The sequence below is a fragment of the Ostrea edulis genome, chromosome 1 (assembly GCF_947568905.1).
Source record: "Ostrea edulis chromosome 1, xbOstEdul1.1, whole genome shotgun sequence".
Taxonomy (NCBI): Eukaryota; Metazoa; Mollusca; class Bivalvia; order Ostreida; family Ostreidae; genus Ostrea; species Ostrea edulis.
In genome coordinates this window covers 111,493,575-111,508,672 of record NC_079164.1, presented here as the reverse complement: position 1 = coordinate 111,508,672, position 15,098 = coordinate 111,493,575, and the positions used below count along the sequence as shown (strand labels likewise).

The 15,098-nt window shown below is 34.6% G+C and overlaps 1 protein-coding gene across 1 annotated transcript in view; it reads right to left on the bottom strand.

Moving 5' to 3' along the window:
* LOC130048686 (hemicentin-1-like) overlaps window positions 1–15,098 on the bottom strand; it is a 110,057-nt gene that overhangs the window by 43,948 nt on the left and 51,011 nt on the right. Inside the window, exons 5-6 of the mRNA XM_056145705.1 lie at window positions 11,539–11,835; window positions 5,460–5,756 (exon numbers count right to left, since the gene is read on the bottom strand). Of these exons, the coding sequence (XP_056001680.1) occupies window positions 5,460–5,756; window positions 11,539–11,835 (594 nt within the window). The remainder of the gene's footprint in view (window positions 1–5,459; window positions 5,757–11,538; window positions 11,836–15,098) is intronic.

Here is a 15,098-nt window from a genome sequence, read left to right as displayed (position 1 = left end):
CGAAACGAAACGAAATCTACCGACACAAAATGAAATCTCCCGAAACGAAACGAAACCCACCGAAACTTCTACTTCTTTTAATCTGTGTTTATTTTACTAATATCTGTCTGTATGTCTTTTCTCGCTATATTTGTGTATTTACATCGCTATATGTATGCACTGGTGGCGAAAATATATAAAACTCGGAAAATTTGTCAACATCGATGTAAATGCTGCCCATGGTGAATAAATTTGGCCCATAAAAGCTGAGTTTTTAACAATATCTCACACTACTTATACAATCCGAAGGGTGCATGTGAGTCACTGTACCACGTGACTACCTACCTAATTAACTAGACGTTTTGAAATCGGGGCTTAGATTTAAGTCTGGATTGTGATTAATTATCGCAAAATTTTGGCGAACGAACTATTAGAATTAATTATTATAGGCATGAAGAAGGCAAAATGCATGTAATTTTGTATACTTTGAAAACATGAGATGTGTCCTTTAATAATACATGTATATATATCCTACTGAATTGCATTCACATTTAATATAATACACTATTTAATGTTTTCCATTGTTGAAAGTATTCGCACCTCAGCATTTAGAGATAAAATACGAGGTTAAGAGTTCTTTCTGTTTCAACTTTCTCAGACACCAGTTTCTTAAAAAAATGTATCTATGTCCAAAGGCGGATCCTACGCCGGTGACTCCATCCCTATTTAGTGTGTTCCCCCAGACCTCTGAGACTGTAACCCTCCGTTCTGAAATGTATGGATCCGAAACTAATTGCACATGATATTTAATCAACTTTGGATATGTACTTTGTGCTTAATCACCCCTTCCAACTTTTAGAAATTTGTATCAGTCAAGCCGAAAGCCTACATCAAAGGGGAGATGAATTTTATTTATATGTGGCAACTTTCACAGGGGCCTAAGATACCATTTTTGATTATCATAATTATAATAGTTTGTTTATACAATCTGTTTCGCTTCGTTTCGGTAGGTTTCGTTTCGGTAGATTTCGTTTCGTTTCGATTTCGTTTTGTACTTTATAGGTACCCGGGTTTTTATGTAGTTAAGGAATCCAGTATAGGTACTGTAATGTAAAACTTATACGGTGCACCAGATGCGCATTTCGACAAATAATGTCTCTTCAGTGATGCTCAACCGAAATGTTTGAAATCCGAAATAACAATGAAGTTTTAGAGCTATTATAGCCAAAAACAGTGTGTCAAAAAAAGTGGAGTCAAATTCGTCAAAGGATAAGAGCTATGCATGAGGGAGATAATCCTTGATTTTGAAATGAATTTCTAAATTTTATAATACCAATTAAATATCCATCCGTATTTTCACACTAGTGACGAAGTACTTAGCTACTGGGCTGTAGAGACCCTCGGGGACTAACAGTCCACCAGCAGAGGCCTCGACCCAGGGGTCATAATGTAAAACTTATACGGTACCAAGTTTGATGCACCAGATGCGCATTTCGACAAATAATGTCTCTTCAGTGATACTCAACCGAAATGTTTGAAATCCGAAATAACAATGCAGTTTTAGAGCTATTATAGCTAAAAACAGTGTGCCAAAAAAGTGGAATCAAATTCGTCAAAGGATAAGAGCTATGTATAAGGGAGATAATCCTTAATTTTGAAATGAATTTCTAACTTTTATAATACCAATTAAATATCCATCCGTATTTTTACGCTAGTAACGAAGTACTTAGCTACTGGGCTGTAGAGACCCTCGGGGACTAACAGTCTACCAGCAGAGGCCTCGACCCAGGGGTCATAATGTAAAACTTATATGGTACCAATTTTGATGCACCAGATGCGCATTTCGACAAATAACGTCTTTTCAGTGATGCTCAATCGAAATGTTTGAAATCCGAAATAACAATGAAGTGTAACTCATATTCATTCGTCCCACCGACTAGATTACCAAATGTGCCTAAAACTGGAGCATGGTTTTGAAGAAGTTCATGTGTTTAAACTACTTTCATATATTGCATTATACAATATTTTTTTCCAGACTTGGAATTCTCAATCACTAATTATCAGACTAATAGAATGTTGGAGTTATCAAAAAGATATCAAGAGTTGCCTCGATCAGGGAGGATGTCAAAATCAAAGCGAATCTGCAAAATTAGAAATAAATTGTACTAGTTACAGGGAGAAAGTTACATGACGAACTTTTTTAGCATCGAGGAAATCTATCTATTTGGAAACAAGTTAGGAACCGCTTCACATCAGACGAAAAACAACACGAATAAAAATAGTGAATTAAGTGAACAAGAATTAAACTCCAAATTATTTTAAAAACATTTTTCTGCTAAAAGAACAACGCAATACACACTATAAATTACAAAATACCTATATGTAAACGTCAAATCTATAAAAAGAAATTCATGTGTATACCAGCTCTTATAAATGAGTGGAATTTCCCACCTGATGAATTTAAATGAAGTTAATCTTTCGGGAATTTTATGAATAGATTTTTAAAAAGTAAGAAATTCCACATGTGGCAACCACCTGAAATTTCACGCAAGTTCAAAATAATTGTTTTAACATCGTTGACCGATTCATTCCCTTTTGATTTGGACTGTCCACGCACCCAACATCTTTTATTTTCCTGTAGCAAACTCGTCGCTATGCGTAATGTGTACAATATCAAATTCAAAGATGCCAAAATTTCACGAGGCGAAGGAACAATTGTTATACAATATATGTCACATAGACTTGAGTTGCATGTATCATTGACACTTTCAATCAAATAAACAAACCAATAAACAAATCATGTATATCGCACTAAAACCAACGGAAATTGATATCAATATGAATTACTCCTATTACAAGGAATTTGAAAATTAAGATGGAACACGAAATCATCTCATTCAAACAATTTAGAATTGTCCATGAAGAATAGATCGGTATGATTTAGATAATCTAATATTATTTTGGAAGAAAATGTACTGTACATTATATTCAGAGAATACGATTTATACTGCATGTAACACAGGGGACTTTTAAAGGACGACGAAGAAACCGCAACTTCAAAGGAGCGGAATATTATGTAGGTCTACGTTTGGACTTTCCGTCCGCGGTGTCTCGTGATTTTAGGGAAATGTCTGCTGCCCATACCTTATCTGACTATAAATAAGTACTCAAACGTACGGAATGTATATGTAAATGTTATCTTCGTCAGCTCTAGAAACTTTTCTTGATTACATTAAGAAGTCTTCAAATTTCACACTTATCGTTTTTCAATATCTGGTAATCAAATCCGGGCCATAGGAGTGGATATTTAAGTAAAAGCTTCGTGGTATAGACTTGATTCAAATTGTTCGTATCGTACCTGATATATGTCTGTTATATCTTGTTCAATAACTGTGCATATCTGTCTCCCGAAAGTTGATTTTTTTTAAAAATTCTAAATCATTGACATGTTTCCTGATAAACAAATGCAAGTTAAAAAACTTTTTGTGTCATTCATTTCAACATGACCAGAAAAGGTGTTTCCGACGACACTGATGAAAGGTGAAGATATCGAACAGTTGATCAATCTCATAACTCCTATAAGCAACACAAAATAGACAGTTGGGCAAACACGCACCCTGATAAAATCTGTGTAGTGGTACATTACTTCAATTTTCTCCGTATTGAAAATTCATATGTAAATCCTTAAATATTGTGCTCTTCTTCATTTTCCTGGATGTTGATCTCTTGATTTCAAACAAAAAAGACTGCTACCTAAACAAAACCATTCAGGAGTACGGACCCACCTTAATAGCATTAAAGATATAATTTAGATCTGTACACATATACACTGTGTTACACCATAAATTCCTGCTCTACATCACCCTGCATATAGTTTTCCTACAGATGAATGGTAGTAGAAGAGAATAGTTTTGAAAATCAATCAATTGTTGGCAGTTTTGGCCCCGCCACTACGACCTCAGGGATGCCAGAGACCTGACATCTAAGATTTATGTCACTCTTGTCCCGAAGATGCTTCATACCAAAATTGAAAATAATTGAAATAATAATCACCAAGAAGCGAAAAATATGCAATTGTGACCAGTTTGGCCCCACCCTGATGACAAAACCCCTACTCCTGCAATCATAGTTGTACCATGTAAGGTGACGATAACAAATAATGATCAATCTCATAACTCCTATAAGCAATACAAAATAAAGAGGTGGGCAAACACGGACCCCTGGATATACCAGAGGTGGGATCGGGTGATTAGGAGGAGTAAGCATCCCCCTGTCGACTGGTCACATCCGCCTTGAGCACTATATTTTGATCAGGTAAACGGAGTTATCCGTAGGTTAAATCAGTGTGTCTAGAACGGCCTAACAATCAAACCATGCATTGAATAAACCAGTACTTCGTTAATACCAGCTGATAAGTTTCCGAATTAGTCAGAAGTTACCATTGCACAAAGTATGTCATACTGACAAAACATTTACTTTGGTTCACAACTTTAATAAATATTTTTTCATGTGTTGATTAATTGGCCCCTAATCATAACAGAATAGGGATAAATTATATAAGACATTTTTACCCATTGGAATAATTTTTTGAAGATTTGTTAAATAAAAGGAATTTCCTTAAAGAAACTGATTCCAATATGTCTACATAATTCATCATGAGAAAGTTCTATGACTATTCCTATATATATATATATATATATATATATATATATATATATATATATATATATATATTATACTATTTCTATATACCTATTATGATCCCTTTATCTCGTGTACAGCTTATCTTTAGTGTAACATGATATGATTTTGTCTGGGGCCATATTCATTCATTCAAATCACTGATTATATTTTGAATATTATTGTTTCTATAATATAATCTATAATATGTGCCTTTGCCAGTAATTGCTTGTGCAAATAAATCATTGTCATAGTACTCGCAATGTTTGATTTTCATGCCTATGACGAGTCTTAGATAAAATTTAACAATCATGGATTTCGAAGATATCATCGGTATTTCTTTTATTATCGTTCTTAAATTCTACTTTCATCAACATTAAACATTAGAAATAAAAGAAGTTCTGAACTTCGAAGGGTTGTTCTTTTTTAGAATAATTATGTCATGAACACGTCAAAGTGAAAAAAATAAAAATGATTGGGATTCAGTCTATATTCAAAGTTTTACATCCTTAAGACAAATTCATTGAAATTAATATTTTTTTCAATAAATCAAACTAAACAATCAAGTTAAATGAAATATTCAACAATCAATACATGGAATTAATTTGCAAATGCATTTGCGGACTGCTAAAATTATTCTATATGATAGTTAAAGTCAAAATAATTTCCATAGAATCAACTTCAATTCAAGGTATATAATGTTCATTTTACTGCACTGTAAATGGCATGGGTGTACAATTAAATCATACTTGAAATGCCTGTCTCTTCTTGTGGATATAAACGTTAAGAAATGTACTCACAGTATACAGTGATGATTTGTGTTCCTGACGTCCTGTTATACGACAATGACGATCTTGGACTTGTGGCTCTACACTGACACGTTCTCTGGTTGTACTTTCTGTTTGCTGTCAATGTCAGCTCTGACTGGGTCCCTGTATTGGTCACTCCAGTGGTCAGTGTGTCATCTCCACACACCCAGCTCCACGTGATGTGAGGGTTACCAAGCGTAGACAAGGTACATCGTAATGCAATGGACTGTCTTTCATCCACTGACGTAGATCCATCAGATGTCAGTTGTGGGGCAGCAGGGGGTGCATCTATTTAATCAAAATTCAAGATTCATCTGAATTATGCCTTTTGAATTACAATGCTCCTTGTGGAAAGTTTGTTAGAAAACTATGAACACCTCCCCTTAATGATAAAAGATAAGATAAGAGATATGTATTACTTTTTTGTCTTTTTTTGTAACTTATAAGATGCATAATATGTATTAACAAATGTAAGAGAGAATGTTAACATATATTTTGATATTTTATTATTTATTTCTACATTTGAACATTGCAAATAAATGTATGTCATTAAAATTTCAACACTCCTCAAACAAATTACAAGATATTTGTCCCGGTTTTTAACACGGTTGAGAGCGTAATATACGATTCTGCAAGTGCGATTGTCGATGGTACCAAAATGCTGTTTTCCTCTCTATCGGTAAAAGCAAAATTTACATCTTGTATACGGTTTTTGATAGTCCGAGATTGTAAATATATCCCACCACTTCATAGTCTATTTAAAGAAAGGAAAATATAACTTTGTTAATAATAATTCCTTATTTTCAGCTTCCTTTCATGTATGTACATTTAACACGCGCTGGAGACCAGTAATTTAAAATACGGGAACTAAGCATATCATATAGGAGACGTTTCTGGGCAAATTGTCGTCATATACATTTCATGAAAAGTTAAACATGTATGATTGCATAGTATTAACAAGTAATGGAACGATAAATATCTGAGTTTTGAAAGCTTTTACAACAGAACGAGTGAGGGTATTTTTAAAGGGGATAAGTTTTAGTTATTTTGATTTTTTGAGGTATGCAAGACATTGTTGACATACATTAGAGATATTTTCCTTATGCAGCATGGGTTTGCCCAACTATCTACTTTGAATTGCTTATAGGATTTATGAGATTGATCACTGTTCGTTATCTTCACCTTTCATGTGTGATTGATAGTTTAATTATGTTATTTATCCGTTGTAATGAAAAGTAATGATATTGCTACTACATGCGCATCTGGTGTATCAACATTGGTGCCGTGACCCTGTGTCAAGGCCTCTGCTGGTGGACTGTTAGTAGCCGAGGGTCTTTACAGCCCAGAAGATAAGTACTTTGTTACTAGCTTGAAAATACGGACGAATGTTTAATTGCTGTGATAAGATTTAGAAATTAATTTCAAAATTAAGGATTATCTCCCCCATGCATAGCTCTGATCCTTAGACGAATCTGGCTCTAGTCTTTGGCAATCTGTTTTTCTTTTAAGTTCTTACAAGTTTATTGTTATTTCGGATTTCCAATATTTCGTCTGGAGCAGTGATATAATTATTTATTTAGAAAATTAGATTCAGAAACGTCAACCTATTTCTGATAAGGATAACTACACGTGTATATAACTAAATACCATTGATCAAAATTAAGTGTGTTGGTAAATAAATTCATAAATACATGTATACCGTATGAAAGGTGAAGATAATGAACAGTGATCAATCCCAATTTATTTTCATAAATATATTGGGAGCATCTCATAAAGCCATTTCACTTCATCCTTTAGACCTATGCTTAGCGCTCAGGGCCGTAGCAGTGAGGATTCGTTATCGTGTCAACGGCTGTCGCGACACAGGACCTCCGTTTTTAAGGTCATATCCAAAAGACCTCTAACTCTCAATTCGTTTGGGGAAGGGGCAATCACAGTCTATGCTTACATAATAGATTTTACGATACGTGCCGGACTCGGAACTTACAACGCAATACAGGGTCACGATGCGAAAGGTACCGCGACCACTCCTATATCTTTGCGTTCTAGATGAAGTAAAACCTTATCTAAAGAAAATCAATATATCTCATTGTGGATTTTTAAAGCTTGATATGTGGTGCAGTTATTATGCCCCCCCCCCCTCTTTCAGGGGGAACATATTGTTTTTGTACTTTTCGTCCGTCCGTCCGTCCGTCTGTGTGTCACAAAATCTTGTGAACGCATCTCCTCCTATATGTCTTATCGGATATACTTGAAACTTTGTACAATGTTTCATTGCCATTTGTAGATGTGCATATTGTCAGGACAATAGGATCGAATTGTTTTCATAAAAGATATAGGGGATCTAAGAGGGGTGGAGGATGTGAAATAGCTTGTGAACACTTTTCCTATATAGATTATTGCATACATTTGAAACTTTGAACAATGCTTCATTGGCATTGTTAGATGGGCATATTGTTAAGACAGGAGAATCTAATTATTTTCCTAAAAGTTACAGTGGGTCTAAGAGGGGCAGAGGGTGTAAAATAGCTTGTGAACACTTCTCCTCCTATATGGCTTATCGGATAGATTTGAAACTTTGTACAATGCTTCATTGTCGCTTGTAGATGTGCATATTGTCAGGACAGAAGTATCCAATTATTTTCCTAAACGTTATCGTGGATCTAAGAAGGGTGGAGAATGTGAAAAAGCTTATGAACACTTATCCTCCTATGTGGCTTATCGGATACATTTGAAACTTTGTACAATGCCTCATTGCCATTTGTAGATATGCATATTGTCGGGCCAGGAAGATTCGATTATTTTCCTAGAGGTTATAGTGGATCTAAGAGGGGTGAGGGATGTGAAATAGCTTGTGAACGCTTTTCCTCTTGTATGACTTATCCGATAGACTTGAAATAGTGTACAATACTTTGATGCTATTCGCAGATGTGCATTTTGCAGGGACAGGAGGATCCAATTGTTGTCCTTAAAATTATAGTGGATCTAAAAGTTGGAGGGTTTAAAATAGTTTGTGAACACTTCTCCAATGTGGCTTATCGGAGTTCATATTGTCTATGTTTCTGCTTATGCTTTCTCCTCCATACCATGCAGTACATTAAGGGGAGGAAATTTCATTTGGAGCACTTCCAATTTGGGGAGCTGGAGAGACATTTGGTTTTCATAAAAACAATCTCTAGATTTCTTCCTCCATGAGCATGAAATTATATCTAACATTCTATATATCAATTATTGTGAATGTCAAATGTGTCATTGGCATTGAATTGCTCTTTTAATATCAAAGTTACAGAATGCTATTAAAACGTTAAAATCCAAATTAACTCTTTAAAAAAAGGTGTTGAAAACCATTGAATCCTTTTATTTGTATGCATTTCTCATGACATCAACGCCATCAACATACAGAGAAGAAGATCGAATATTCTTACAGAAAAGTAAACCTGTCGCATTTTTTACATTTCTCAGATCATGAGATAGTCTTCAACATAGTTTGAAAATGCTATAAAGAAAGAATTTCACATGCTAAACTCCATATCATATGTCAGATCAGCCAGCGTGACCCCCATATCAGTCCAAGATTTGATATGGGATCCGAATTCTGATGTGAAAAGATATGATTTTGGCATGCAATCTTCTATTCATCATATGCTGCATTTTTCTTGCTTAAATGTTGTATACGAACGATATAGTGTTTATAATGGATGTTTTAAAAATGGAAAATGTGTCCGGAAGCTGATCTTATAAAATGTTATTCTTTTGATCACATGCGGGTGACTTTTTGCATGTCAAAGTTATATCGCGGAATATTTGATACATTACTTTACTTTGGTAAAAACCTATGTACATTCATTATAATGTGGAATTTGTGATACATTGAATAACTATTGTGAAAACTGTTATTGATATCTCTGATTTACCTTGATTTATCTCATGGTCGTTATAACGATCTAGTTCGTCAATACAACCTATCATTGGGTCAAATGCTGTCTGACGTGTTTCATAACGAGTGTTAGGCCGTTCGTGGCACTTTGATTTTGACTACGAATAACTCCGTTTACCTGATCAGGATAGAGGACACACGGCGGGTGTGACCGGTAGACAGGAGATGCTTACTCGACCTAGGCACCCGATCCCACCTCTGGCGTGCCCACGCGTCCGTGTTTGCCAAACTATTGATTTTGAATTGCTTATAGGAGTTATGAGATAATCACTGTTCGTTATCTTCACCTTTCATGGTTGAAACTTTGATATGTTGATTGCTACGCGTGAACACGTATTGTATTTTATTCACTATTATTGAACGTCCCACTTGAGAATTTTTCGCGAATACATAATTTTGGGATTGATATGTATTTTTGCACGCGGGTCTGAAATTTGGACCGGTCGTTGGTACCCGCTATTGTAATTGTAATTAAAAGATTTATATAGCACCCTATCAACATCAATTCTTTAAAGCGCTTTGCAAATGTGAGAGAAAAGATAAAATAAAATCGATGTGCACATACATGTGAAAAGAAATATTCATAGTATCAGAATTGAAATGCATAATTATTAATATTAATATATGGCGCCTAATGCAATGATATAATTACCCTAATAACATATAAAACACTTTAAAACAACCCTAAGAAATTCAATTAAATACATAGAAAGGACATCAGTATAATAACAAACTGCAGTTCAAATAGCAACTGAAGGTTGGGGGTTTTTTTGGTTAAAAGAATGTAACAGCACCGTAAGAGCTACAGTGTAAGAGCACTGAGTATGTAAACAAATCTCAAATGAAAACCTAATTTAAAAGGATGCCTTTTGAGATCCACTTTAAAACTAGACAGTGAAGTACATTGTCTGCGTTTAAAAGGCAGAGGATTTCAGAGACTCGATGCGGCCTTATCCAAACGTCGATCCCCATGTGTTTTCGTACATGTCTGAGGTATCCGGAGAAGATGCAGAGATTATGATCTTAGTGATCGTGTGGGATTGTAAACTGTAAGGATATCCTTTATGTAAACTGGAGATAAGTTGTTGAGAGATTTGAAAGTATGAAGAAGGATATTATATTGAATTATGTATTCAACTGGGAACCAGTGAAGATCTATTAGAACAAGAGTAATATGGTCGGATTTTTTTAGCATGTTATTAATCTTGCAATTGTGTGTTGTGCCCTCTGAAGTTTGCTGGTGTGTTGCGAATGAACACCATAAAGCAATGCATTTCCGTAATATAATCTGGATGTAACTAACGAGTTTACTAGAGTTGTACATCATTCATCATTGATAAATGAGCGGATACAGCCAATTCTGCGAATGTTCACATATGCTGAGCGGGAAATAGAGAGACATTGTTTTTGCATGGTAAGGGATTTGTCGAAGAATGCGCCTATCATTATTATTTTTTTTTTTTACCAAAGATGAATCACTTACAACACAGTATTACGACGTCATCCGCATTGCAAAGTGCAGAATCGGAATAATTATCACCAAGCAGATGATATCTGAAATACGCAATCTCCCATATATGAGCTCTTCTGTTATGAAGGTGCATTCAGTATTCTATTGAACGCTTGCGTTGGTACAAGATTTATAAATCTGCCATAGGCTATGTGAAATAAGGATAAAAGTTATGAAAGCGTAAATTTTATTTACATCAGCTGTTGGTATACATTAAACTGACCATATCAATAATTATATTTGTTGGAATTTGGCCATTAAGCCAAATATAAAATTATTATTTTTTATTTCCTCTTCTGCACGCGTGATACTTTAATCAAAGAACGATGGTGATAATCCGTTTTTTTTTTTTTGAGTTATTTAATTATCAAATACTCATAATCTTACTAAAAGTGTGTGTTCCTACAGTTTGAGTGGTTGCATAATGTCTGATAATCATCCTTTAGGCAATATATGAAGACAGCAATAAAAATTTGTACACATAGCGAGTGGACGAAAGTGTGTTTTGCGTCTCAATGTGTGTAAGAGTTCCACAAAAGGAAGTAACTATCGGGCAACACGGAAATTGTGTATTAATGTACAGTTACAGTTTTTGTAGGTTTAAACCTTTAGAATTTACTTACAGTACACGGTTATGGTCTGTGTTCCTGACGCTCTGTCATACAACAATGACGGTCTGGGACTTGTGGCGCTACACTGACACGTTCTCTGGTTGTACTTTCTGTTGGCTGTCAATGTCAGCACTGACTGGGTCCCTGTATTGGTCACTCCAGTGGTCAGTGTGTCATCTTCACATACCCAGCTCCACGTGATGGGAGGGTTACCCAGTGTTGACAAGGTACATCGTAATGTAATGGACTGTCCTTCATCCACTGACGTAGATCCATCAGATGTCAGTTGTGGGGCAGCAGGGGGTACAACTATTTAATGAGAATTCAAGATTTGTCTGAATTATGCGTTTTGAATTGCAATGTTCCTTGTGGAAAGTTTGTTAGAAAACTATGAACATCTCCCCTTAATGGTAAAAGATATGTATTACTTTTTTCATTGTGTGTAACTTATAATATGTAATAGAAAATGTAACAAATGGCAGAGACTGTTGATATATATTGCAATACAGTTTCCAGAAGTGAAAGACTATTGAAGTTGTGTCCCTTCCCCACTGCCAAACTAAACTGTAGTAAAACTTAAGACATTGTATCTAGCTACGATTTTCAAAAAGCTGAATGTTTTAAGAAGGTCTGAAAAGTAGATAGTATGTTCTTTGAAAGGAGGGACTTGTTATGACTCCCATTCACAGCAGTTTTAGATTAAAATTGTTCCAGACAGATTATATGGTATATTTCCATTTTAGTAGGCATAGTCTAACCACTATTTCTATGAAGTTCGTTCCAGTTAATAAATTTAGCTAGAATCACCATCACAGAGGAATTTGGCTAGGAAAAGCGTTAAGTGCTTTTAACGAAAGGTGAAGATAACGAACCGTGATCAACCTCATATCTCACATAAGCAATGCAAAATAGAAAGTTGGGCAAAAGCGGACTCATGGACACACCAGAGGTGGGATCGGGTGCCTTGGAGGAGTAAGCATCCCCTATGTCTGTGGAGAAAATGAATGATATATATGGCGCTACTAATTTTACTTTCATTTGGAAGAGTTTTAATCACATGTGAACGCACTTCAAACCAGATCTCAATATTATCAAATTTTTCAATCGAAATAGGCCTAGTATTTTATCATTTATAGGAACGTCACATCATTACATGATAATAAAATTAATCAAACTGCTTTTGACGGATATTCGAGACACGAGAGTTAGTGCTATATTCGATGTAGATAAGAGTAATACAGTTAAAGGTTTTAGAAAAATAAGTTTTTAATTAAATTATTGCATACAATCTACATACTGGCTGCCAAGAGAGAATACATAAAATACATATGTCATTGTAAAATATCATGCAACAGGCTAGTCTTGAGTGCATCCATTTAAAATCAAAATATTCATTAATGAGGTCTTCAAAAAAGTTTATTAAGTGTTACAGTTATTTTCCATGCGTTTGAAATTACCCTCCCAAAATTCTAAAGATTCGGCAGATTCAAAAATTATATAAAGCAACGATTTTACTATCATTTTCAATTATCATATTTTTATTCAAATTCACAACTATTTCTAAACGTAAAACGTACATTTTAGAGCAAACACATCCTTACCTATGGTATCAATAGCACTACAAGATATCGATTTTGTATATATATATATGCCATAAACACATAGTGATAAATCAGAAATATTCACCCCGTACTTAAAGTTTAATTTGCACAGTAATTATCAAATTATTTAATTATTGATATGGATTCAGGGAAATCGATGTATCAAAAACGTAACTCACTACATGTACGTCTCATTACATTAAAAATCACTTCAGTAAGAAATATGGATTCAGAATTTTAAAAATATTAAATGTCTGAGACATGCACATGATATAGCATGCTGCATCTTTGTTCTAATGACCTTCATTTTTGCACTTACTGTCCTTACACCGGAAGTAGGTGACGTGCTTACCGATGGGCTCCTACTCTTTAGATAAAATAGTAGTGACCAATAGGGTATTGTAAAGCTTACGATATCTTTATTATGGGCTGAGTTTTAACATGTTGTATCATATCTCTTACAATAACAAGGGGGGTATAGACGTATCCAGTATTTGGTGCTTAATTCTGTCCAGTCTATCAATACAACAACTTGCATGAGTAATCTGTAAAACAATGATAATAATTAACAGACACCTGCGAACAACATCACGATAATACCATGTGATAATAGTAGGTATGTAACATTGTTTTTTTTAAAAAGGGGAAGGGGGCCAAGGATACCTTGACTTCACAATTATTGTTTGAAAATTCCTGAAAAGCAAAAACAAATATAACAAAATCCAAAAGCTCCAAATCCTAAATTGTGGAGGGGGGGGGGGGGGTAGCAAGTGGTTAGTCCTGAAATTCATTTGTTTCCTTTAATTTCATAGTTCCATTATGATTTAATACTACTATAGAGAAAAGAGGACAGCCTATAGATCAAACTGTCCTAGTTACAATAACCAGAACGTAACGATAACAGTAAAAGTACGTTGTTGGAAAAAATAAAGCAGCCTCTCTCTCTCTCTCTCTCTCTCTCTCTCTCTCTCAGTAATTGCTACGTGCTTGATGAATTTTTGTGTGTAGTTTTGGTTAAATAGATTTACACAAACATTAATTTTAAAAAGATTGAATCACTCGCGTACGTTAGAAAACAGAAATCAGAAAAAATTACATTAGAGATACGGATTCGATATACTTAAAACAAAAAATGTTCCGTTCATTGACATCTGATGTACTCTACATATTTTGTCCACAGAGTGGAAGGCATAAAAGTTAATGATTACATGCGTTGGTAGCACGTGTAATCTCTGGCATATTCATTGCAATTTTTTTGGTCGTTAAAAAGTAAAGTATTGATAAAAAGTAATAATGAAGAATTGCTCATCCTTATTATTCTGATCTAAACTGGATACCGTGGACTGCGAAAAATCGTATACCGGACATGTAAATGTAATAAATGACTACAAATTTTGTACAGTCATATCATTTGTCAGTAATTGCACTTAATTTCTACAAAAATTCCTTAACTGACACTTAATTACAATTAGAAATAGTACATTCTTTATCTAATCCTTATATAATGACGCAATCACTTGAAGACCCAATCGTGTTGTGCTTCCGTTGTATTCAGGGAAAATAACTCGTGCTGCACTGTGAACAATGTATCCCATTTCACAACACAGTTGAAAAGTTGACCAAATGGGAGTGCAAGTGCACCTTTCTCACTAGGTCACATAAATAACACTTTATAATGAAGAACAGGACAGTCAGAAAACAATCAGCACCAGACTTTGACTTAGGAAAGTACTTTAAATTAGGCTTACCATGAACATTACTTCCTTTTTCATGAATTTGATAATGAACGTGAATTAGACATTATCTGAATACATTTTAAATGTTGATGATTTTGAGTGATTTAAATATGTTTCGTGTGTTCTTGATAAACCATATTTCAAACCTCGGGTTTCATTCCAATGGATTTAAACCGTCAATGTAATATAATCTCGAAAGATGGACGTTTGTCAAGATGAAGTAAACAAAATGAAG